The sequence below is a fragment of the Aptenodytes patagonicus genome, chromosome 10 (assembly GCF_965638725.1).
Source record: "Aptenodytes patagonicus chromosome 10, bAptPat1.pri.cur, whole genome shotgun sequence".
Lineage (NCBI taxonomy): Eukaryota > Metazoa > Chordata > Aves > Sphenisciformes > Spheniscidae > Aptenodytes > Aptenodytes patagonicus.
In genome coordinates this window covers 6,449,256-6,472,184 of record NC_134958.1, presented here as the reverse complement: position 1 = coordinate 6,472,184, position 22,929 = coordinate 6,449,256, and the positions used below count along the sequence as shown (strand labels likewise).

Genomic DNA, 22,929 nt, shown 5'->3' with positions numbered 1-22,929 from the left:
ATTACCTAATTCAACTTATGTAAAAGGATACTAAAATCCTCTTGTCAGTGTTGCAGATCTTGATTGGTGGCTCTTAAATGCTCTGATCAAAACAGCTAATTGCATTGTGCAAAATGAGACTGCAGATTTGTTTTCTGATACTACCAAACTTCATCGAAGTGGAAGTCATTTCCTGGAAAAGGTTAAGCCGTGGCAGGGAAGGCCTGGAGATTTGTTTACATAGCCTCTAGGCTGCCATAGGATGTTACAGTGTATTAATCTGATCTTTCAAGATCTCCATTAACAGCTTTGGTTGTTCTGCACTGTGTTTTTTGTAGGGCACAGGAAACCTTCATGCAATGGGATCAATGTAGAAGATTTTATAACTTCCTCATGGCGGACAACATGAAGAAGATCATCCTTTCTCACAGGTACTGCAGTACATCACTTACACTGATAGTATTGATTGGGTCAATTGTTATATTGGATTTGTCTTCTTGGTCCTTTAAAATAGGACTCCTGAAAGATTATGCGCCAGTTCCTTGCTTGGTGGTCTCTAGATGAACCAACAGAGAAGGGGAGCCCATGTCAATCTCATTCATATACCATAAAAATATACAAATAAGCTTTGATCTTGTTAGAAGAAAGCAGGCTTTGTTGTCTTTTTGCCTTCCGAGGAGACTTGCTTAATGAATAAACAAGATGCACACAGGAAAACACTGAAATTAGACTTCAAAGTGGAGTATTCTGCATCTGTTTCATTTCTAGCCAAAGAATTCCCTATTCAAGGATCCTCATGTTCTGCCACCTACCTGAGGTAGGATTAATCTTCAAGATCTGCTGTATGGGGCTGCTGCTTATCAAATAAGTCAAACTGTAGGTCTGGCTTCTAGCTGTTCCTCTAGAAAGAGCATGTAGCCAGCAAAATACTTAGCGTTGCTCTTCCTGGAGTGCAAGTGTACTTGTAGGATCCCTGTGCTGCTGTTGTGATCTGTGGCTCTCACATGTCAAAAGAACGTGTTTGTTAAATAGGTGAAATGCTCAATGTTGCTTCCTCCATCAGAAGTTCTCTGGGTATTTCTTTCTAGGGCAATAAATGTGTAAGTACCTCATCTGTGTACATTTGAAGTTGCCTGACTCGAGGGAAAAGGAGGGGAATATCTAAGACCCATTCCAATTAAGAACATGTGTCACTTGCAAACTTTTGGTTCATTGTTTACACCCCTGTGCAGTATAAAACACTTGTGGAAGGAATTAGGGCAGCTGACATGTAGGATGATCCACATAATTCATTCAAGATTGACAAATATTTAGACAACTTGACCAAATTTAACATGTGAAGTTAGGTAAGTCCCCATTAAAAGATACTTAAATTTGTAACCCAGAAAAAGCCAGTGCTGGCTTGAAGGCAAGTGTGTTAAGTAAACTTTTTTCGATAATCACTTGTGCTCTAAGGCAGCTCCCCCAAATCAAACCTAGCTTCCCTCCTACTCTGCCCTGCAGCTGCCTCTGAAAGGGAATAAAAACCCCTTTCCAACTTGTGGCTTTTGTTCTATTTGTTAGGGGAGCAGTTTGTTCTGGTAAAGAAACACATCCTCTCCTGAGGGCAATAACTAATTATGACAAGTGTCCATAGTAAATAGTTTTCTGCTAAGGTAATGCCCCAAGTAATTTCTGCTGTGTGAGCTAACATAATATCTGTGCTGGGGAGACTTTAGGACCAGATGATGAAGGAGATGCTATGCCCAGGACTGCTAGTGCTCTCACCCGAGCCACCCACACCTTTGGTCTGAAGCCAAAGGACCCTCCCTCTAACCCAGCCTCTGTTGCAAATACCCTTAGCGCTGTCTGTTCTGGGAAGATTCCTTTTAGAGGCCCCTCACGCAGTTTTTCAGTATAACGGGAAAACTTTTTTTTCTATAAAGAGGCTGCTAGGGTTTCTGCTATGCCTTGCTGCAAAGAGAGGTGGACAAATAAGCTGTGCTTGTTCCCAAGAAAGCTTCATGTATATGTAGCACACTTCTTATCTTGTCAGACTTGGTAAACTTAGTTGTCCTTGAACAGGTCATGGCTTTGCTGCCCTGGTTGTTATTTGGATGTTTTTCTTGATGTTACTCTTTCAGGCAAGCTCTTTTTGGAGATAACAACATGAAGAAGCCACAAAGCCTGTCAGATGCTGATCTGAGCAAACTCTATACAGCAACATCCCTTATGCAGATTGATGATAACGTTATGAGGTACGAAGGGTGATTCTCTGATCCTACGTAGATCTCTGAAAGTACCTTCTCTTTCAAGCGTTGCTCTTGCATGCCCCTTGCTGTGCCTGTAGGAATCTGCTGAAATACAGTGCTGACAACCTCAGAAATTCTTCCTTGCCTTCACATTGAATAAAACTTACCAGAAAAAAAAACAACTTACTATTGACAGTCACAGCTTCTGTAAAATCATCCAGGAGGCATTTATTTATCAGTAAATCTGAACCTGCAGCCTTCAATAACGTAGGAGGAGGCCAGCTCTGCCACAAGCTCTAGCAAAAGAAAAAGTGCAGAATGTGGAAAGCAGCTCAGAACTGTTAATGAATGTCCTTAGCCCTGCTTGAATTTTGAAACAAACCTTCCCCCCAAAACCCACTCCTGCCTTCTCAATAAACATTAGGGTTGGCTGAGATGATACAACCTTTTTTACTTGTCATACTAACACCTAAGTTAAGCTCTCTGCTTTATTAAGCAGTAGCCTGTTACTGCCCGTGTCCTTGAAAATAACATAGCACTTTCTTCAGTGGCAGCGTTCGTACCATGGCATCTTCCGTATCAGGCATTGACACCTTTCCAAAATGAAGCTGTAAACTGTTGGCTATACAGCTGTAACACTTTTGGCAGGCTGGGAGTATTGCTGGCTGCTTTTTAAAAGCCATTCCTAGGGAAATCTCCCTACTTGTCCCTCATCCCTGAGGCCTTTCTAGTTTGGGCCAACAGCTATGTGTCTCATGTCAGGAAAAAAAAAAAGCACTTGAGCATAGGTTTACTGAATTCTCGGTTTGGGATGGAGAGCTAAGGATTTGGCAAAGAACTGGAACCACAGTGAATTCTGGGTGGCTTGTAGGCAGGCCCTTTTGTCCAGTATGTCTGAGGTTCATAAACTGTGGTGGTTTTGTATTTGAAGAGACTTTCAGGTAAAGATGAACAAGATCGTAACAACTTTTTTCTTCCATATGTATAATTACTTAAGTGAAATGGGATACTTCAAAAGAAATGTGCTGAAGACTGCTAGGCTTCAACTTGCATGTTTAACTTGCCCGTGCTATCACAATATTTGAGTAAGCACAGAAAGCATAAAGGCATGTGCTGCCAAAGGTGAGTTTTGCAGAGACACTGGGTAAAAAAAAAAAGCATTGTCCATGAAAATCAAGGCATCATTCCCATCTCTGCATATATGTCCTCACTTGAAAGTAAGAATCACATGGGTACTAGAAGCAGATGATTTCAATGACGGTCTTCTCTATTTCAGGAAGTTCCATGGCTACAGTTCCCTGAAGGAATACTATGAAGAAGAAAGCTGCCTGCATTACTTGCACAGGGTAAGCTCTTGCAATAGAGACTGCTCTTGTACCTTCATTTTCCTATTGGAGAGAAAACGCACTGCGGTTGCTGTTGTTAATGCTTAGACACAGCTGTCTTAGCTGGGATTTTCAAAAATAATCAGACACAGTATACTGGAGTGGGATTTCAGTTCTCGCTAGCTCTAATACTGGGGCTAAATGCTCTGGGCTCTTAAGAGCTTTAACTCTGACAGGTAGTAGCACCCAAGTGAATCTAGATAAAGCCATGCATTCAGTTGAACCGCTCTGAGTGTATGAGGATAAGGTGGGAAATGGGTGGTGGCATAGAGGCTGCAGTTTCGAGGAAGAAAGACTTACTAGATACTGTGGAAGAGACTCAGGATGCTATCTGGCAGGCAGATGCTTAGCAAACCAAAGTTTTTTGCAGAAGTGGGACTGGAAGATTAATTCCTCCTTGATCCACTGAGCCAGAGGATGGAGGTGTTCCAAGGGAGTTTCCTGGACTTTAACCAAGGTGTCCATAACAGAGCTGGCACTAGCTGCCTGATGTGCAAAGCAATACAGAGCAAAAATGGGTGTAGCTGTTTGAATTCTGAGAATGGGGAAGATCTGTGACTCAATCTGTGTTTGCTCTGATGCACCCCTGCCCCTTTCATACAATTGAGTTGAAAAAAAAAAATAAAATCAAGTGCTGCAAAGTACTCCGTTGGTGAAAAGCCACCAGCCTTAAATATTGACCCTTTCTGCTTTTCTGATGCTTCTCCAGATACAGGGCAATTCTGAAATAAGATGTGTTAATTGAGTTAAGCTAAGATGCTTTTACACTTGGTAGACTGAAGCTTAAATACCAACCCCTTACTGTGTGTGTTTTTTCCTTTTCTGCCATGTTTCTTGATGCAGATCTGTGTTCCTCTTCTGTTGGTTAATGCTGCTGATGACCCTCTTGTGCATGAGAGTCTTCTATCAATTCCAAGAGCTCTTTCAGGTATGTTGAAGCAGTATGTTCCAGCTGTGCATATTTGTGTACCTGCAGCTTCCTTATCACATCATGATCCATGATTTCAAAGCAGCTTGACTTGCCTCCTTACATCTGTAATCCTGTGGGAGGTGTACTAAGCCTCTTTAAATCATCAGTTGCTAGAACTAACAAGGCTAACCTTGAGCAGGAAGAACTCGAGTCCTTTCAGGCACCTTCTGCTGTTTTGGCTTGTGTTGATAGCCAGCAGGTTACATTCAGATTACATTCTTGAATGGAAAAATTATTCTTCATGTCTTCATTCCTCACTGAGATTTAGTAGAAAGGTGGGTTATTATAGTGATAGTCTTGATCAGGTACAGATGAACAGCCCCCTTTGCTGATGAAGAGCTGGGGGGCACATGCATAGCTGTGTTGTTTGGTACTGAACTAGGATCTCTCCCCTGAAAGGAGTTCTGTGAACTGTCTATCTTCAGCCAAGAAAAAAAAAGGCAAATTACTTATAGAAGCTCAGAAGAGGGAGCTGGCTGCTGCTTCGTCACACAAAGAGTGGATGCACAGGGAGGGGAGCAGCGTTCATTCTTTTCCTGGTTGAAAGCTATGAGCAGAGAATTTATCCACAGCTGCTTCTGACAGAAGCAAGCACAGGGATTTTCTCACTGTACGTGGAGGAAGGTGGCTGATGTACTGTCAGAGCTTTGGTGCAGCTCGACATGATGCAAACAGTCCTAGTTCCAGTGTACATGAGTTAAAGATGTTCATTCATTAAAGAATGGGCATTCTTACAGCAATACCTGCATTGCCGTAAGGGCCCAGCCAACAGCATTTCTTGGGCAACCTTCTTGTACTGGCTGGGACTGGTTCCTGCAGACTGTCCTGTTCTGTGAAGCAGTAAGGTTATGTGCTTTGGACTTCAAAGTAGCCATGGCCTTTGTCAGTGCATTTCTGCCTCCTACACATGACTATCCTTGGCACAGCATGTGAACTAAAGGAGCAGAGTTGATTATCACAGCTTCAGATGGTTTCATTCTCAGCTCCAAGATGTTAACTTTCTGGAACTTTGTGCCTCCTTTTGTTTTACAGAGAAACGTGAAAATGTCATGCATGTGCTGCCCCTTCACGGAGGCCACCTGGGATTTTTTGAGGGGTCTGTACTATTCCCAGAACCTCTTACCTGGATGGATAAGCTTGTGGTACAGTATGCCAATGCCATCTGCCAGTGGGAGAAGACAAAGTCTCACTGCTCGGACACAGAGCAGGCTGTATCTGGCCAGGAGTAATTGACCCAAAGACTCTGGATCACTTCAGTATATCTCCCCTTTTAGGAACATCTTGTTCCCTCACCTGCTGCTTCAGGTTTCCATTCTCCTTGATATCCTATGGCTGGGGTTTGATCACAATGTTTTCTTCCAAAGTGGAGTTAAAGCAGAGGTTAATATCTGGTCAGAGCATCTTTGCGTATATAGTCACTTGGGTTTGTAGTTTACTGCTCTGCTTGAAGAAATTAGGTGGCTGACTGAGACTTGTTACAGGGTTATTGAGCTTAAAGACTGCTTGCTTTAATATAGCAGAAGTTTCAAATGTCAAAATCTCTTCACCTGCTGGTCAAAAACTTGATCTGCAGCATTTGTTTAGGTGTAGATGACAGGGTAACTATGACTCTGTTCTCCTCTGTCCCAGTGCTGGAAAAACCCTGTACCAAGCCACAAGCGGGTGAGTGGTTCAGTCTGTAAGCCACTAAAATGTGGCTTGGAACAACAGATGCTTGACTACAAGTGGTGTTCCAGCCTTGCACCATCTCAAGGGAAGCCTTTTGCTTCCTAGGAACACACACAAGTGAATCAGTTTAAAAATACTTAACTTTTCCATGCTTCAGCTATCTGTGTATTGGGGTGTCTTTATGCTGGGACTTCAAGTAGAGAAAAGCTGCAGGCTGATAATACCAGTTAATGTTTCTATGTAAACATGTTCTCACACCAAGACCAGATCAGTCACCTTCTTGTCATCTTTGCCTCTCTTTAAATGTAGTCATCTTTTTAGTACTGGATTTTTTGTTTGACCCAGGGCTTTTTAAAGCTGGCTCTGGCTTCCAAATGGAAACCGGAGATTAAGAATCTGCAGGATCTTTCTGTGAGCTCAATCTGTTTTTAAGAATATTTCGTAGAGAATTATGTACTCTGTTAGGGATTAATTTGTTGGGGAGGAAGGTATCTATTTAGATTTACTCCCCTTATGTCAGGGTAAATCATAGCAAAATTCTTCCCCTTAGCTTTCAAAGCATCGAATGGTTTTCAGACACGACTTGCCTTACAGTTGATGGAGAACTGGATGTCTCTAGCCCTGTGCAACTAAAATGATATTTTTGCATGGCTAACTACTTCCATATCTATGTAAACGCTGTAGGATTACTGGTTCCAGTAAGCCACTGGGCTCTTCCTCACTTGAATTCCTTTTCCACACCCAGACCTCCTCTTCTAGTTTTAATGTGCAAAAGCTGTTTGCAGGAAAGATGCCTACTCACTTGTGCTTTTCCCTCAAGTGGCTGTTATGGTCTGTGCCAAGATGGTTATTAAAGACCCTAGTCTATCCCCTGGAAGGAAAGTTGTCCCATGACAATCTGGAGACTGAAACTTTGTGGTCAAAATCTTTTTTTTTTTTTACTGTTTGTTCTGTCAATAATGTAGTCTCATTAATCCATCCTTAGGACTTCTTTATCACAGTGTCAGTGAAGTACTCTTCCTGTCACACTTCCCACATCAATTAGCACTTTATTGCTTCAGCCTTGGTCGGTGTTCCAGGCACTTTAGTTTATAGCTTAAGGGTGAAACAAGCTGCAAGACTTCAGTCTGGTAATATAGGGGAACGAGCCTTCTGGACTGCCCTGTCCCTGAACTTCAGTAGGTTGGAGAAGTGGGGTTTTGTTTTAATAAAGCAATAATTAACTATTGTAGCAAAGATGCATTATCATATCAGGAAATTCCTTTCGTTTGCCTTAGGCCAGACACCTTGGCCTGTTACAATGAACTGTGGATATCTGCACATTCTCCTTGTTAGTAAATCCAGGTTTCCTTTTTTTCATCAAAGAAAAGATGTGACCAAGTAAAGCTATAGCAAGACTTGGCCATGCTTGTGGCTGTTCCTTAAGAACTATTTTAGGGCATCAGTTAGCAAGGATATTCTTAGCTGATGGGTATCTTGTCTTTCTATGTTGTTATCCTCTTACTCATACTGCATCTGTATATCACTAAAATCTGTCATAAAAGACATTTCAGATTTTTGCTTAAGTAGCTGTTCATGTAATATTCATTGGATATGACTTCAATATCTTCTCGCTTCAACAGAAGTAGAGTGTAAACAACACTTGTACGCACCAAATAGATACAGTATAAATTTAGGTGTGTAGGGGGATATGGTTTTTATCTCCAGTGGTTACAACTTTAGAAGTGTTTCAACTTTCATAGTATACTACAGCTGTAGCTTACACAGTTTGTGGCTGTCTGCCTTGAGGAAACAAAACCGCCCTTCCCGTGCTTCATGTGTCCTTCCTCAATCCAGCTTTACTGTGCTGAGATGAGTATGAACTTCAGACAGCTCTAGAGGAGCAGAAGCTGTCCTTGGTACCAATACTGCTGTTGAAATGAAGAGCCCATCGTATGACCCAACATGTGGGTACCTATGAAAGAAAGGTCAGTGTGTGTCTGACCTCCTTCGAGAGCAAAACATCTGCCTTCCTCAACTTGAGAGCCTTATCAAAAGCAGGGGTGTTCTGCCCATCTCCCCAGGCGGCTGAAGCTCTGCCTTCCTGCCCAGGACCCCAGACTGGCAGAACAGTTCCGTTGTTGACTGGCCCAGAATGTGAAAGTCAGGAGGGTGAGAACTGGCTTGGTACTGTCTGGGAAGGTTAATGCTGAGGCAAAGCAAAAAGCCTCTGCTTTTTGGCCAAGTCATGCCAGTCCCTCTGAAGGTGGAGCTTTGTCCTGAGCAGCTTTTTCTTGGAAAAAATTTTCTTCCGTTTTGTAAAGGTGACCATTCTTGATGGACCAGGCTTTCAAAGGGGTTTTTCTGTTTCTGAGGTATGAGGAAGCTACCTTCTTATCAAATGTACCTTCATTTCAAACTGATTTCACTACAGCAGATGGCTAGTCGATCAATGACCCGTTTTTAAGCAAGTCTCCTAAAATGAGGTGAGCAACTGGGTAATTCTGAAAGCAGCAGGAGCTGTAGCTTTGTCTAATTAGAGATTTTGCTTTAAAGTTGGAGGGTCTTTTCAAGAATACTCCTTCCTGCCCTGCAACCCAGCCTTCATACTTCAGAAGTGCTGATGCTGTGCACTTTCTGAAACTCTCAACTGCAGAAGTAATATGGGTATCTGTCTTGCTTCTTTGACCTGTTTTTGCATCTTGCATCTGAACTTGCATCTACAGCGGTTCAAACCACTTGTGACTTGACCAACTAATTCTAGCCTGATTGGGGAAGAGCAGCTTTTGTCAGTGGCTTGTTTGTGCAAGGCTTCTGAAGCCTGAGGTTCAGCTTACTAAGCTTGTTGTAGGTGGAAGCAGTGAAAAATCTATTCTCCCCATCCCACCCAATTTGCTACTTTCAAAGCAAGACTCATGGTGTCAGACTTGCAGCAGTAACTTAAAGAGATCTTGGGGAAGTGGGAGAGGAGAAAGTTAAGCTGCAGTACATGTTACCTAAAGGGAATCCTGTATTAAATCTTGCTGCTGACAGTGACTGGCAACTGATACCTAGTGCCAGTGCCCCAAGATGCATGGGACTTTGTCCAATCTTAATCTGAAATACTCTTCTCTCCCAAAATAAGGCAATACTAGTCTTGTGATGTGGACAGGTGGCCTTCATTTGCCCAGTGAACTCAACCTTAAATGCAATCTGAATTTTTAAGTCTTAGAGGCGAAGTCGTCTTTTTCATCTCTTGTCAAGACACATGAGGTTGTTGAAGTGTGCATTTCTATATTATTACAGTGTAGTCTGATAGTGCAGTTCAAGACTACAGCATGATGAATCTGTCGTGTGCTCTGTTTAGTTTCAAACTGGGGTTAGAAAAAGCATTAGCAGAGCTCTTCCACAGGTAGTCTCGTGTGGTATACGCACCTCTCCCATCACTGGATGTAAGTAGCACTTGAACATAAACCCTAAGGACTCTCTCAATCGGATAGCAAGTTGCAGAACTATTACTGTTTGGTTAGGCTGGTCTAACCATCACCTCAGTGTCTGGAGAGATCTGAAGCTTGTAGGTGAGAAGCTGGGACTCGCTCTTACTGAACACAAGGAACTTGCAGCTTCCACTACATCAGATCTGCCAGCATTTTTAATGGTCCCTTGGGTAGCTTCTAAATTGAAGGTGTTTTCAGATGGGTCTGACAGTGTTGTAGTTGCACTGTAACTTCCCTGCAATCTTTTCCTAAGTGTTTTTCTGCAGTTCCTGTTTATGAAGATCTAGGTTACAAAGACAGGGCATTAAGCAAAGATGTTGGGAACTATTGGCTTAAGTACTGAATTTAGCCAAGCTTACCTGTGTGTCCTCTGTCCTGGGTCTGTCACAAGTTCCTAGACCACCGCCCTTTGACACGTGGTGCCTTGCCCTTTTTCTCCTCCTCCCTTGACATCAGCATATCTAGAGACTTCAGTAACAGCTCTGTCAGAGCTTTTGGGGCTTTGCTTTTTGGTAAATGAGTTTTCAGACACTAAGTAGTGAGACAACTCTGGCAATGTACACCGTACAAGTGTGCTGACTTAAAGGACCTTTGTGGGCAGCCTACAACTAGCTACAGTCTATTTTAAGGCTTAAAATTTATATAAGCAGTGGATCATTTTCAGCTCTCTGCTCCTTTAGCAGTAGGGATTGAGTCATAGAAGGAGGGTTTGCTTTGCTTAATATGTGACTTGTTACCTTACAATCCCAAAGTTCTTATGTCTATTAACTCTCCAGCAGCGTAGCTGGAGGTAATTGCTGAAGTGACTACATCTCAAAAGAAAAAGCAGAGAGTAGCAACTTCAGGATTTAATTGCCAAACAGTTTAGTCACCTGAATTGCTTCCAAGTTTTTTGAGAAATATTATGCCTGTCTGAAGCTTCTTGAAAAAGGCTGTGAAGAATTTCAATGAGACCAGAAAAGGCCCTAGCCTTGTGCTGCATGTGTAAGTCATTTGTTGTGAAGAGCATCTTGTTTCTGGTTTGAGTCTTGCTCCATGCGTCCTTATTCCTTTGGCGGATCTGTTGGTTGGGTAGGTCCTGGAGCCACAGTGACTCAAAGCAGTGTCTCCTTCATGGCTTCTAGGTGGAAAGCAAACAGCTCTTCTTAGTGTGAGGAGTTTCTGAGTTTTCTCAGAGCTTAGAATGCCTCAGAGCAACACCGCCCCAAGGAAGGGGTGCCTTGTAACTGTACCCTTATTGCTGGGAGTGTCTGTTACACTAGCCTGGACTTTCTCTGCTGTTGGGGGAGCTTAGGCACAAGTGCCATCAGTGAGTCAAAGCAGTTGCCAGCTTTCCATGCTGTGGTGGAAGGGTTTCCAGGATTACCCTGAACCGTTGCATTCTGAACATCTGTATTCTTGGTTTTGCTAGTTAATCAATGGACACAAACACTGCAATCCAGGGCAGCATTTATCAGGTTGGATCTGCTAGTATTGAACAGGCTTTTCCAAGTCTCTCTGACACTCTCCAAAAGCTCCAGCCCTGCACCCGCTAAAGGCCATGTCCTTCCTTCTCACCAAATGGCCTTGCCTAACCCAGGCAGTTTTAATGCCAGTAAGGATCCTGATCCCACAAGGTGGCTCTACACAAAGCCTTTTTGCTTTTGTCTGAATGACAAGCTTGCATTGTCTCTCTCTGGTCATGCAAGAGCTTTGATTAGATACAGAACTTTCTTCTAGGATCTCCACTAAGCTCTACTGGGATGCTGACCCTTTTCCTGGCTCCTGCCAACTGGGAAGTCTTAAAAAAAAAAAAAAGCCAAACAAAACCCACTTGTATTTGATATAACCAAACCCTACTGCTTAGCCCAAGTCAGCAGCTTTCCAAAGGAGCACATTTTCTTATTGTGTTACTTGACTGCTTGACCGTAATTCCCAGTGACAGATTACTAGGCATTCTTCTTGAGAAAGCATAACCTCTTTCTCTGAAAATCCCAAGCTGAAGAGGTGAGTGGAGACCTCAGGAAGAACAGACTTGTGCCCTTCTTGTTTTGCCTGTGCAGGTGTGTTAGAACAGGCTGAGTGATTTCTAATATTCTTGGTGAGCAGTTTGCTATGAAAATATCTTCAAATTGGCAGAATTGTACTCTGGAACCATCTCTAAATGCTGCCCTGAAGAAAAGCTTGTATACTGAGACACCTTCCCCGCTGCCATGTTCTGAGTCAGATCCTCTGGAGCTGACAGCTGCAGGGGAGATGATTTGCAACTAGCAATGCAATTTTTCTATATCTGCTGATGTTTACCTTTAAAATTATATATATAAATATATATAAAACAGTGTCTTTGATTTTTTTCTTTAATTTTTGTTCTTCTGTGTGGTATAAAATGGAGGTCACTGCAAAACAAAATGTAATTTTGTTATCTTTGATTCTGTGGGATTTCTTTATTTAAAAATAAAGGACTTATTGAAGTCAGTGCTACATGTAGTGACTGTGTGCAGTGTTATTGGGTGATGAAGTCCAGCTGTCACTCTCGACAGGCAAAGCAGCTATGCCTTCTTACTCACTTCCTCTGCAGTGGGGAGAGAGTCAGCTGATGTGGGCATATATTGGGCCAACAAGGTAATATTGATTAAAATGCCACTGGATATCTGAACATGTTCCCTCAGTTATGAGATTTGGATTAGCTAAAGGAGGAACAAGAGCAATCCTTTAGCCCCAGCCCTTGTGTGTGAATTAGTATTAGATGGTAGTTTCTGTTCACTAGTGCTGTCTAAACCAAGACTGCCTTGGGGAAAGGCTGTCCTTATATCCCTGTGGTATACACCAACGCAGGAGCTGGCTTGCTGCTCCCTGACTTCCAGACAGGACAACCTTTGTCAGTAACTCCTGTTTCATGAACTCTGGTGTTGCCTCTATGTTTTGACCCACTAGTTGGCTGTTCTAGTGGTAAATGCAAGGGCTCTGATTGTTCTAGGAAATGTGAATGACCCCCTCTTGAGGGAGAAACCTCAAGCTTGCACTCTTCTCCTTCCATACTTCTGGGGTGGGGAGGACAAGAGGGGTGGCAGTGTTGGGGGCATGTCTTCTCTGCCTTTCACTCCTTTCAGCAGTTGCAGCTTCTGAGCCCACCTCTCAAAAACCCCACTGAAAGCTGAAGTCAGTGTCAAGTAAATAAACGGGAAGACTGCACAGGGGCTGTATGTGACAACACATGGATGGTGGGCCAGCCCCTGCCACCACTGTCATCTCCAGCTGGAGCCTTCCTCCACCTCTGTTGTGTTCCAGAGAACAGAACAAGGACAGAGCTGCTACAAAAAGCTTCCAGGGAGAAGTCAGCATTAACAATTCCTGCTGTGTGTATATATATATATAGCAGGAGCATCTAACAAGTGCCCTGGCTCTCACGTCTGCTGGGGCTGGGCTTGGTGGCTAAGCATGGGGTATCTAGCAGGCTCTTGAGCTAAGGAACGTGTGGCTTTCTTGGCAGTTGACAGAGGCTGGCGGCTCAGCCTTCCCTAAGGCTTGGGGAGTGAGCTGGGGGGGGCACTTTATCTTCTTCCCCCCCTTTCTCCCTTGCAGCATGTGACACAAGCCCTAGTGATGCTCCAGTCTTTCTTAGTTACTTTTTGTCTTATGGCCAAGAGAGGTCCTTGATGCCTCTCTGCTGGAGAATGGAGATGGCATCCGCTTAAAAAAACTGAATGCCTGTCCTGAAAATGGTGAAGAAGGGCTATTTTTGCTGGTGGACAAGAGCAGATTGTGGCAATCCTGTATCGGCCCCCAGGTTCTCCCAGGACCACTAGGTCACTGGCTAGAGGACTCCTCTAGAGCCAGACCTATAGCTGTGCCAGGACTAAGACCTGAAGTAGGGCTTAGCTGTGGCCCTTCCTGCAGCGTGTGGAAAGACTCTCCTCTGGGATGACTTTCCTGCAGCGTGCAGTAAAGCTTTTGGCTCATGTGTCTCTGCAGAAATCATCAGAGTGAGTGGAGTTCCTAATCTTTCAGCGGCTGATGGGGGAAAAAAAAAAAATACAACAGCATCTCTGGCTGGGACACTTTGATATCTAAGGAGTTAACCACTTGTTTGAGCCCAGGGCATAGAAAAGCCCTGCTAAAAGCACTACTTGACTGACACTAAGAGCTCAATGGTGTGTGGTTTTTAACTACAGACCAAGTGAGACAGATGTGGAGGGTAACTGGGACTGGCGAGCTGTTGGGGCAGCTGGGCTGGGCCAGGACCGTTGCTGCTGTTTCCCTGTAATGAGAATTGCTCTGTGGGAGGCAGTGTTTCGGGCTCCATCTCTAGTTTATTGCCCATTGCGATTTAGCTGTTAGATCTACTTCAAAACTCCTTCCTGGCTTGGTCAGAGTCACTCTGGGGTGAAGCTGAGGCTGGCATGGATTGCGCTCCCTGCTCTGTTTGCTGTGCTGTTCTCTGTCTCACCATCAAAGCAAGCTACTGGCTGACAGTTTGTCCCAGCAGTAGTGAGCAGCCACAGGGACCTCCCAAGAGCTCTGGCTGTCCCAGCCCAAGTCCCAGAGGCAGCAGTGTGGTGCTCCCGTCTGTGCGTATGGGTTTTTTTTTTGTCTTTCTCTGTTTTTCTAAGTGAGCTGCAGTTGCTCTGTCTCCCAAGCAAGCTGTGCTGTTACGTTTGCAGTGGCCTGATGGTTGTAGAGTTGTCACACATGGTTTCCTTAGGATGGCTCCAGATGCTTCCTGGCCCCGTGAAGAGCACTGCACAGTAAGGAGCCGAACGCAGCAGAGGTGCCTTTCGCTCTCCCTCTGAGCTCTCACACAAGGTTGGTGCAGCCCCGGGCTGGGACTCACCATGTGTGGACCAGCCACCGTGCTGCTGAGGCTGGAGAAAACAGATTTAACCCCAGTCGCCTCTGCCCAGACAGGCCCCATCCTCCCCGCAGCTTTGGAGCCGACGTCCTGTTTGGTTTGAGCCTGAGCCAGTGCCCTGATGAATGCGGCTCTTGTCAGCACCCTCCACTTCAGCCAGCTCCGGGTGGGGGTCTGGTCCTCTGCTTGGCTGATGAAAGGCACCCGTGTGTAGGTGCAGAGCTGGGAGGGAGGGAGGGAGGGGAGATGGGGCACGCTGCGGGACCAGCTTGACAGAGAAAGTGGTAACCTGGGCAGAGACCAGTGCCTTGCTCTTCTCTGAGCCCTACTGCTCACCAAGGGAGGAGAAGACAGTCTGGAAACAGGTATCCGATTACCTCCTCCTCGGAGGAGATGCCTGGTTCATGAACCAGAACAGACCGCCTTCCCTGGGACACAGCTACTTCTGCCTCCCTCCTCCCCACTCCAGTCCTGCGGACTCCACATTAGCAAAGGCTAATTAGCATCAGGCACAGCTCGTTTGCCAGGTGAGGACCCTCCTCTGCCCTCCGTGGTGGCTTTTGGTGGGGCTTACCTGACTGAGCTCCCTCTCACGGTGCAATGCTAGGAGAAAAAGCTGTGCTGAGACGTTTTAAGGATTTAGGAGGGTATATTCTGCTTGTCTTTCACTGTCCTGTGGCTAAAGCCCATCTCCTACTCTTAGTGGCTGCTGCAGCCTCTGTTCCTCCTCCCTGCCTGCCTGGCTGAGCAGGAATTAGGCAGAGCCAGCTCCACCTGGGTCCCTGTTTGGGTTCTTGTTTGAATCTTTTGGGCTGTTTTCTCTTTCCTGGTTAGAGCAGATGACTGACAATGGGGGGTCCTTGCTCGGGCAGGGGTGGGGCTTGTTCTGGGATGCATGGGGGATGGAGACAGCCGGTTCCTTGGCCCCTGTGCCAAAGGGCAGTCAATGATGGGGGGGACAGGGGTCTCCTACCAAGCGCTGACACTCCTGGCCTCCTTACAACCAGCAGCGCAGCCAGCGCCTGTGCCCAAAAAGCTGCACCCCTGTTCCTTGCCACATGCCCCAAGGGACCCCAGAGCTCTGCTGTTAAACACTTTATTTCTCCCTTGCTGTAGCCCTCCCTTCCCGGAGCAGACACTGTCCTGTCCTCCCACCACAGCTCTAGGGCATGCTGCAGGAGAGGGCTGGTGACCTCCTTTCTCTGCTGGCTCCTGAGGGAAGGATGCTCTGCCTGGGAGGGACAGAGCTGCCGGGCAGCCCGCTGCCAGATTTGGGGAGGGGAGGGACAGGCATGGAGCAACGCGCCCAGAGTGCCTCATCACGAGCAGTCATTCAACCAAAGCTACGGTAAGGAGGTGGTTGGGGTTAGAGGGCCACCTCTGATCCTATTGTACAGGGGAGGAGGAGCAGACCCCAGTTTAGAGAGCCGTGTCTTCAGCCTCGATGCGGGGCCCAAAGAGCTTCTCTGCAGTTGCTTTGCCATCGTACTTGGGCAGGTTGCCACCAAAGTCTGCTGGCAAGATGTCGGCGTCGATCTCCTGGTAGAAGGACTCCAGCTCCTCTCCGTGCACAAAGACCTGGAGGGAGATAGGAGCGACCCTCAGCAGAGGACCAGGGCGACTCTTCCCTGCTGCTCTGTTTCACCCAGGGACGTGTCTCTGCCTCCGGGTCCCTTTCCCACACTCACCCTCTCCAGCAGTTTGCTCTTGAGGAATGGTTTGACCACGTTGTAGGTGGTGGTGAAGTACCAAGGCTGGTGGATGAAGTGGACGGCCTTGAACCGCGCTGGGAAGGAGTCCTAGGATCCCAAACCCAGACATGGATGGTTACAGAGGGTGCTGGCCACATGAAGCCAGGCGGGCAGCAATGGACACCCTGGCACTGCCGTGGCTCCCCTCGCCCAATCTCCCCTTCTCTCTTTGATGGCCCCTTTTTTGCTCTGACCCAGAGGATCAGCCGTCCCAGCCCCAGGAGTACCAGGGAAGCTGAAGAGCCTCCCAGATGGTTCATTGCTCCCACTACACAAGAAGGACCGCATCCCTCTGGTCCTCCTTCCCTGGAGAGAGCCAAGTTTCTTTGGCAGAAATCCTGGAGTGCCTGTCGGTCTCCATCCAGCCTGGACCAGGCTGGGCTGAGAGGGTGGTGAGGAAAGGCCTCCAGGCCATGCCGCAGGATGCTGCAAGGAGTGGTGGTACTGCTTCTGGTTGGGCTTTTGAGAGGACAGGGACCTGGGGCTGGAAAAACAGGATCCATCTTGCAGGATTAAGCCAATTAGCTGGCAAGGGAAGGAGCATGTGACGGGGAACAGCCTCTCCACGATGCTTTCTGCTGGTGTCAGCGTGGTGGAAATCGCAAACCCTGCTAGCCCTGCCTGCTCCTTTCCCTGAGCTCTCTATTCCCCCAGGACCTGCTCTGCCACTGCTGGGCGCAGACTTTGCCACCTCACCTGCAGCATGTCCACCATTTTCTTGAGCTCAGAGGGTTTGATCCCTGACGCCTGCTGCATGGTGAAGCCCTTGAAGTTCTCAATGATGCAGAACCCATTGATCTGGGTCTCTTCGTTTTCCAGCAGCTTCTCCAAGATAACGCAATAGGCACGAAGGATCTGATGGAGAGGAGAGACAGCAGGTCTGGTATTAGGTCTCACCTCCCATAGACCCCAGGAGGTTCCTGGGAAGAGTCCCATGGAGCATTAGCCAGGGTCTGCTTGACTCCGGCTTGCTTGTCACAGCCAGCCCCAGGACTTCAGAGCAGGGAGGGCATTTCGGGGGATGCTCAACAACCACCACGTTCCCCTTTCAAGTCGGGTGCATCTCAGATCTGGATCAATGATATGCTGAGACCAAATTCAGAGCTGAGCAGAAAAAGGAGCTGGGAGAAGTTGTGAGTTACAATGCCTGGAGACCTCTTTGCCAAGAAGCCCTTTCCGTGCCCTGTGCCTCAGTTTCCTCCTCTGCCCTGCAGGTCCCTCCTTTCTAAAGCACCTTGATTTAATGGCATGGTGCCTTTCTTCACCCTGTGTTACCTGGGCTGGGGGATGCACACCCCGAATTTGGCCTGCACCTTGCACCGCATCAGGGTGCAAAGGAAAGGGAACCCTTTCGGATGGACCATGCTCTCCCAAGCTCCCTGGAAGGATAAATTCAAAGGGCTACAGATTTGCCTCAACCTGGATGGCTGGAGGGTGTGTGTGGACATATGTGTATGTGTGTGTAAGGGATGCTGCGTTCAGACGTGCCGAGCGGGACAAGCCCAGGAGCGGGACCACTCTGCTCCGGGAGCGACAGCTGGGCTGGGCTGACCTCATCAAAGGTGATCTCCTCGTAATCCCAGTTCTCGATGTTGAAGAGCATCACCACCCGGCCGTACTTGTCTCTGCTGGCCAGGATGCCGGGGTAGCCGGCTTCGATGGTGCTGCGCACGGCCTCGGGGGTCAGGTTGTCGAAGAGCTCGGGGTACTGCTGGCGGAAGTTCACGTAGCCTGGAGAGAGGCAGAAATCGGGGAGGACAACGGCTGCTCGCCTGGCCTCAGGAAACCAGGGCAGCGCTGGGGAAGCCGCCAGAGACAGGGCAGGCTGGCAATGGTGAGACGTCGGTCCTGAGCCCAAGAGCTGTGGACCAGCTGTGCCCGGGGTCCATATGGGTCAGGTCTTCTCCAGCACAGGGGGTGAGAGGTGCTCAGCCTTGGCCCCAGCACACTCGGTGTTATTCTCCCCATGCCAGGGGCTTCCCACGCCTGCCTTCTCTCCAACACCTCAACGAGCAGATACAGTCATTTCTCCCCTCATCTCCCTTCTCCCCTTCCTCCCCATTTGGGTGACATCCCCCAGCTTCCCTCCCTTGGCACCCTGCGGGCATGAAATAAGGAATCTCGTCCTGGGAAAATGCAGCGAACAAAACAGCTCTTCCGGGAGCCAGCGCTGATAATTACAACTCATTATCCCCCAAGCTGACACAAAGAAGAGCAGAGCCGGAGCCAGGCAGGTCCCTGCCAGTGGCCACCCCCTGGGCTGCCCTCCCGCTCCCCCTCCATCCTTATGGGTCACTCTCAGTGTGGGGAAGGGGTGCCACAAGCCCCCCAGCCTGCCCCCAGACCTCGAGGGGTCCCAGGGGTGTTGAGCCCACCAGGCACCGTGCACAGAAGCATACGGGTGGGTGCAGGATCTGCTCCTTACAGGGGTACATAGGGCATGTATAGGGCATGGGGGTCTCGAGGGGATGCAGCCCAAACCAGCTGGGTTTGCTGCACAAATGAAACAGCCTGCCACCACCAAACACATTTTTTTCCCCATTTTGTCCAGTAAATCAGCAAGAAATGGGACTGTCTTGGCGTTGCAGGATGCCTGGCACCACCCTCATTTATTTCCTTCCCCATTCCAACTCTTTCCTCTGTATCCCAAGCCCCCGGCCCTGCCTTTTTCTATTTATCCTCTCTCCTCATCCGCTTCCCGTGCCAGGGTCCTGCTCTGCTGGCACAGCCCAGACCAGGGGGCTGGAAGGCTCCAGAACGGGGCCGGGAGCTGCTGGTGGATGTGTACCCCCGTCCTCGCCCAGTGTCACAGCCCGGGACCCCTCCCCACCTTTCAGCAGGTCGTAGGCCCTGTGGACGTCGAACTTGCGGGCACGGATGAAGCGGAGGAAGAAGGAGTCGTCCTTCCCCTGCACCTTCTCGGCCACCGCCTTGCACACCTCCTCGCCAGCCGCCCGCTCCTGCACCAGCTCCCGCAGCGCCTTCACCGCCACCTCCTTCTGCTCCTCTGTCTCGTTCAGCTCATCCTTCGCCTGGGGGGGAGCAGGGAGGGGGCCCAGCTCAGTGATGCCCCCCATGCATCCCAAAACACCCCAGGAGTCATTTAGGCACCCAAAAGCCCGGTGGGGTGCAGTGATGCTCACTGCAGCATCCCGGTGCGAGGAGGGCAGGGTGACCCAGGTCCCCTACTCACAGACCCTCTGGAGTAAGCACATCCCCCCCGCAACACAAGAGCCCATCGAGGGTCTCCTCTGACCTCCGAGAAGGAGCAGGTGCCCCTGGCTGTGCCTGCCCCCTGCGGCTGCCCTCACCTTCTGCAGGGTGTGGGGGGGGATCTTCTCACACCTCCCGAAGACGGGGCCATGGTCCTTAGTGGTGAGGTGCTCCAGCTTGGTGCGCAGGGCCTGCTCCTCCTCTGAGACGATGCGGAAGGTGCCCGTCTGGGGGCAAGGAGAGGATGTGGGGTCTCCCCAGCCAGCCCCCCAACTCCCTGCCCCACCGCTGGTCTCCTAGGATGGGGGGGGGCTATGAGGAAGGGCAGAGCCTCCATGCCTGCACCCGAGGAGATGCAATGGGATGGAAATAGGCTGTGTGCCACCCAGGCTCCCTGCCATGGGCTGAGAGCAGCCGGGGGGGCGAGGGGTGCGTGGGGTGTGCCCCATCCCAGCGCTGTGGGGAGGGGATGCTCAGAGCCCGGGGGACAGGGCGGCGCAGGGGCAGTACTCACAACCGCAGACATGTCGTCCTCTGTCCTCCGTCAGCCGCAGGACACTGGGAGAGGGAAGGAGGAATCAGCAGCGGCGGGGATCCCTTCAGCCCCACTGTGCCCCATCCCCTGCCCTTCTTGCTCAGGCAGGGACACCCCAACCGTCCTCAGCTCCATCACATACTGCCTGCATCTCTGCCTGCCTGCCAGAGACTGAGCAGCTTTGAGAAACACCAGGAATGCTTGCAAAAGCAGCTTAAAAACATGGGTATTGATCGTCTGACACCTTCATCCTTTTTTTCTGGCTCGGTCTGTCCGCTGGAGGCTGGGGGCATCTCATGGGGATCCCCAATCCCATGAGCTCACCCAGTGCCATTTCATCTCAGACCATCCTCATACAGGCAGAGGCGAGCGCCCAGCTTTGGCCAGGTGGGCAGCCGGCTCGTGCTTTTACTGCCTTTTGTTTCTACTGCCCCGTTATCCCCAAGGTGTTTCCCAAACCCTCGAGCCCCTGCTGCTCCAGCCCAGAGCCCGTCGCCGGCTGCAAGATTGGACCGTGAGCCTCTCGGCATCTTTCTGACGCCGTCTGGGTGAAACACCTTGTTCCCATGCATGAGGAGGAGGAAGCCTGCCTTCATTCTCCCTCCAGCGCCCAACCCTGCCCCTGCCAGGCCATAGCACCAGCTCTGAGCCCAGGATGTGTGAGGGATGCTTGGCTCCAGTTCAACCACTTCCCAGGGGCATCCTCTTCCCCACCAGCTCCCAGGGAAGGGACAGGCATCCCCTTTTTCCAGGCACTAAAAGCAATCCCAGCCTTGGAGGTGCCAGGTTAAGGGAGGGCTGCATTACGGTCTCCGATGCAAAGTTATTTTGGGTGGAAAAAGTCCCGGGTACTCACCAGGGAAAGGAAAAGCTGAACCGTCGACAGAGGGTCAGTGCACGGGGCAGAGACGGACGCAAGGATGGCGAGGCCAGAGTGGAGCAGGAAGAAAGCCGGGCGAAAGCTTTGTAGAGTCACCGGGTTGAGATTAGACCGTCACAAGGCATCAACTCACTGCAGCTTTGTAATTAAATCAGCATAACCCAGGCAAGAAACCCCATTAAAACATTACAAAAGGCAGCTGAGGAGAGGGAAGGAGGGAGCCGGGGCTCTACTGGCCAGCCGGAGCGTGCGTGGAGGGGTGGGCTGGGATGCCGGACCCGATTAACGAAGTATAAAAGCTTCTCATTGTGTAACTCGCTCATTAGCACGGGGCAGGGGCAGAGGAGGCGATGGGCAGCCTGCCACCCCAGCCCAATCCCCCAGGGTGAGCAGGCCACGTCTCTTCCCCAGCTTCTGCCCCGAAAAGCCTGGCAAGGTCCCACTGTGAATTTGGCCGCGTGGGCAGGGCTGTGGGGACAGGTCCACGGCAGAGGATGCTCCTGGGGCTGGTCCCTCCTGGGGCTCTGCAATGAGGCCACCCAAACCAGCATCCATATGAGGCTACTTTCAGCTTTTAAAATAAAAAAACATGGGCAGATATTTTTTTTTACAAGGCCCCCAAGCGATGGTTGCCTGCTTGCAGCTTTGGGAACTGGAACCCAGTCCACCCCCGGGGTGATGCCGCAGACCTGTGAGGGAGGGGAGCCCCGGGATGCGGCAGGGACCTCACTGAGCCCACACATGGGTGCAGCGGGATGGCAAAATGAGTTTTTTTGGGACATCACAGCATGCTGAAGCCACATTGGGCAGGGGAGCCCTTGCAGCCGTAAGTCTTTTTGGGCCCAGGGTTGCGGGAGCTGGGTGAGGATGCAGTGAGGATGGGGCTGTGCACGGCTCTTTCCCCAAGCCCAGAAGAGCTCGGCCGGGCTCTTACTGTGATGGGGATTTTGGGGAGGTGGTGGGGCCGGCCTAAGCAGCAGAGCAGGACTGAAGGGGCTTACACAAGGCATGTTTAGTAATGCCACCGGGATTTACGGATTTGGTTTCCACAGGGCTGCCCTGCAAACCAACCGAGACCCCACTGCGAGGGAGGGAGGAGGAGGAAGGCACGAGACTCCAGATGAAGGGCAGGGGGGAGCGGGGAGGGAAAACCCGGACCTGTGCCAAGACCCCGAGCGATGCCACCGTGGCCAGGGGCACCACGTGCTGCTCTCCACTGGAGACCTCCCAACCTCCCCGTCCCTTTCCCATGCCAGCCCTGGCGCAAGGCTCAGCTCCCTCCTAGAGCTTGTTGGATGTTTGTCTGCAGCCCAGCTAGCAAGACGGTGTGTGACTGGGGGACATCCTCAGCGTGGGGGCTCCCCAACAGACCCAACGGCCCTGCACGGGGGTGGCAGAGGGGACCTGCGCTCCCCTGGCCACCTGGGCATCCTGGCCATCATGCTCATCGCAGATAAAATAGTTTTGCAGACTCACGTGCAACTCCTGGCATCACCAGGTGGGTGCTTTGTCCTGGGAAAAGGGGTCTTCGAAAGGGGTGGCAGCCCCAAGAGGGACCCACCCCAAGGGGGACCCACCCCAAGGCGCTGTAGCCAGATCCCTTAGGGAAGTTCTCGGCCAGGTCCAGTTATCCCTCTCCCCACTGCCCCTGGCCCCAGGCGAACCCACTCCCCGTCGCTCAGCAGCATCAGCTCCCGCTCCCTGTGAGCATGGGGCTTGTGAAATCTCCCATGCTGTGCTGGCACCGGATCCTCCGGCTAAATCCCGCTGCTTAAAGGCAGGCTAAACCTCCTCGTGCGCCCAAGGCCTCCCCTCGTGCCCGCTGGAATTAAAGGGTTTACTCGAAGGGCTATGCACCCCACGTGGGTGGCACTCGCAGGGGCCGGGTGCTGCTGCTGCTGGGTGGCCCTGAATGGGCAGTTTGTGCCGAGCACCCCAGTGGCCCCCCGGCTGCCCGCCCTGTGTGCCTGCACCCCACGCCGCCTGTACCCCACACCGCCCTGCACCCCACGCCATCCTGCACCTCGTGCTGCT

At 49.8% G+C, this 22,929-nt stretch overlaps 2 protein-coding genes across 5 annotated transcripts in view; one reads left to right on the top strand and one right to left on the bottom strand.

The window, feature by feature from the left end:
• The window catches only part of ABHD2 (abhydrolase domain containing 2, acylglycerol lipase), a 42,063-nt gene extending 29,915 nt beyond the window's left edge, over positions 1-12,148 (top strand). For all 4 annotated transcript variants that reach the window (XM_076347935.1, XM_076347936.1, XM_076347939.1 and 1 more), the window contains exons 7-11: positions 318-410; positions 2,103-2,216; positions 3,487-3,556; positions 4,439-4,523; positions 5,598-12,148. In XM_076347935.1, the coding sequence (XP_076204050.1) occupies positions 318-410; positions 2,103-2,216; positions 3,487-3,556; positions 4,439-4,523; positions 5,598-5,794 (559 nt within the window). In that variant the 3' untranslated portion in view covers positions 5,795-12,148. The remainder of the gene's footprint in view (positions 1-317; positions 411-2,102; positions 2,217-3,486; positions 3,557-4,438; positions 4,524-5,597) is intronic.
• A 3,787-nt stretch (positions 12,149-15,935) lies between these two features.
• RLBP1 (retinaldehyde binding protein 1) lies at positions 15,936-20,006 on the bottom strand. The gene is made up of 7 exons (XM_076348696.1): positions 19,995-20,006; positions 19,579-19,707; positions 19,098-19,299; positions 17,820-17,998; positions 16,964-17,122; positions 16,205-16,315; positions 15,936-16,094 (listed from the first exon to the last, which is right to left on the bottom strand). Exons 1-7 carry the CDS (start codon positions 20,004-20,006, stop codon positions 15,936-15,938), a joined length of 951 nt encoding a protein of 316 aa, XP_076204811.1.
• Between the last annotated feature and the right edge of the window lie 2,923 nt (positions 20,007-22,929).

What these genes read in the sequence shown, in the direction of transcription:
- RLBP1 (XM_076348696.1), bottom strand. An exon ending in AGGAGATCACCTTTGATGAG is followed by an intron (nt 17,123 to 17,819) that starts GTCAGCCCAGCC and finishes CCTCTCCATCAG; the next exon opens with ATCCTTCGTGCCTATTGCGT. An exon ending in AGAGCAAACTGCTGGAGAGG is followed by an intron (nt 16,095 to 16,204) that starts GTGAGTGTGGGA and finishes ATCTCCCTCCAG; the next exon opens with GTCTTTGTGCACGGAGAGGA.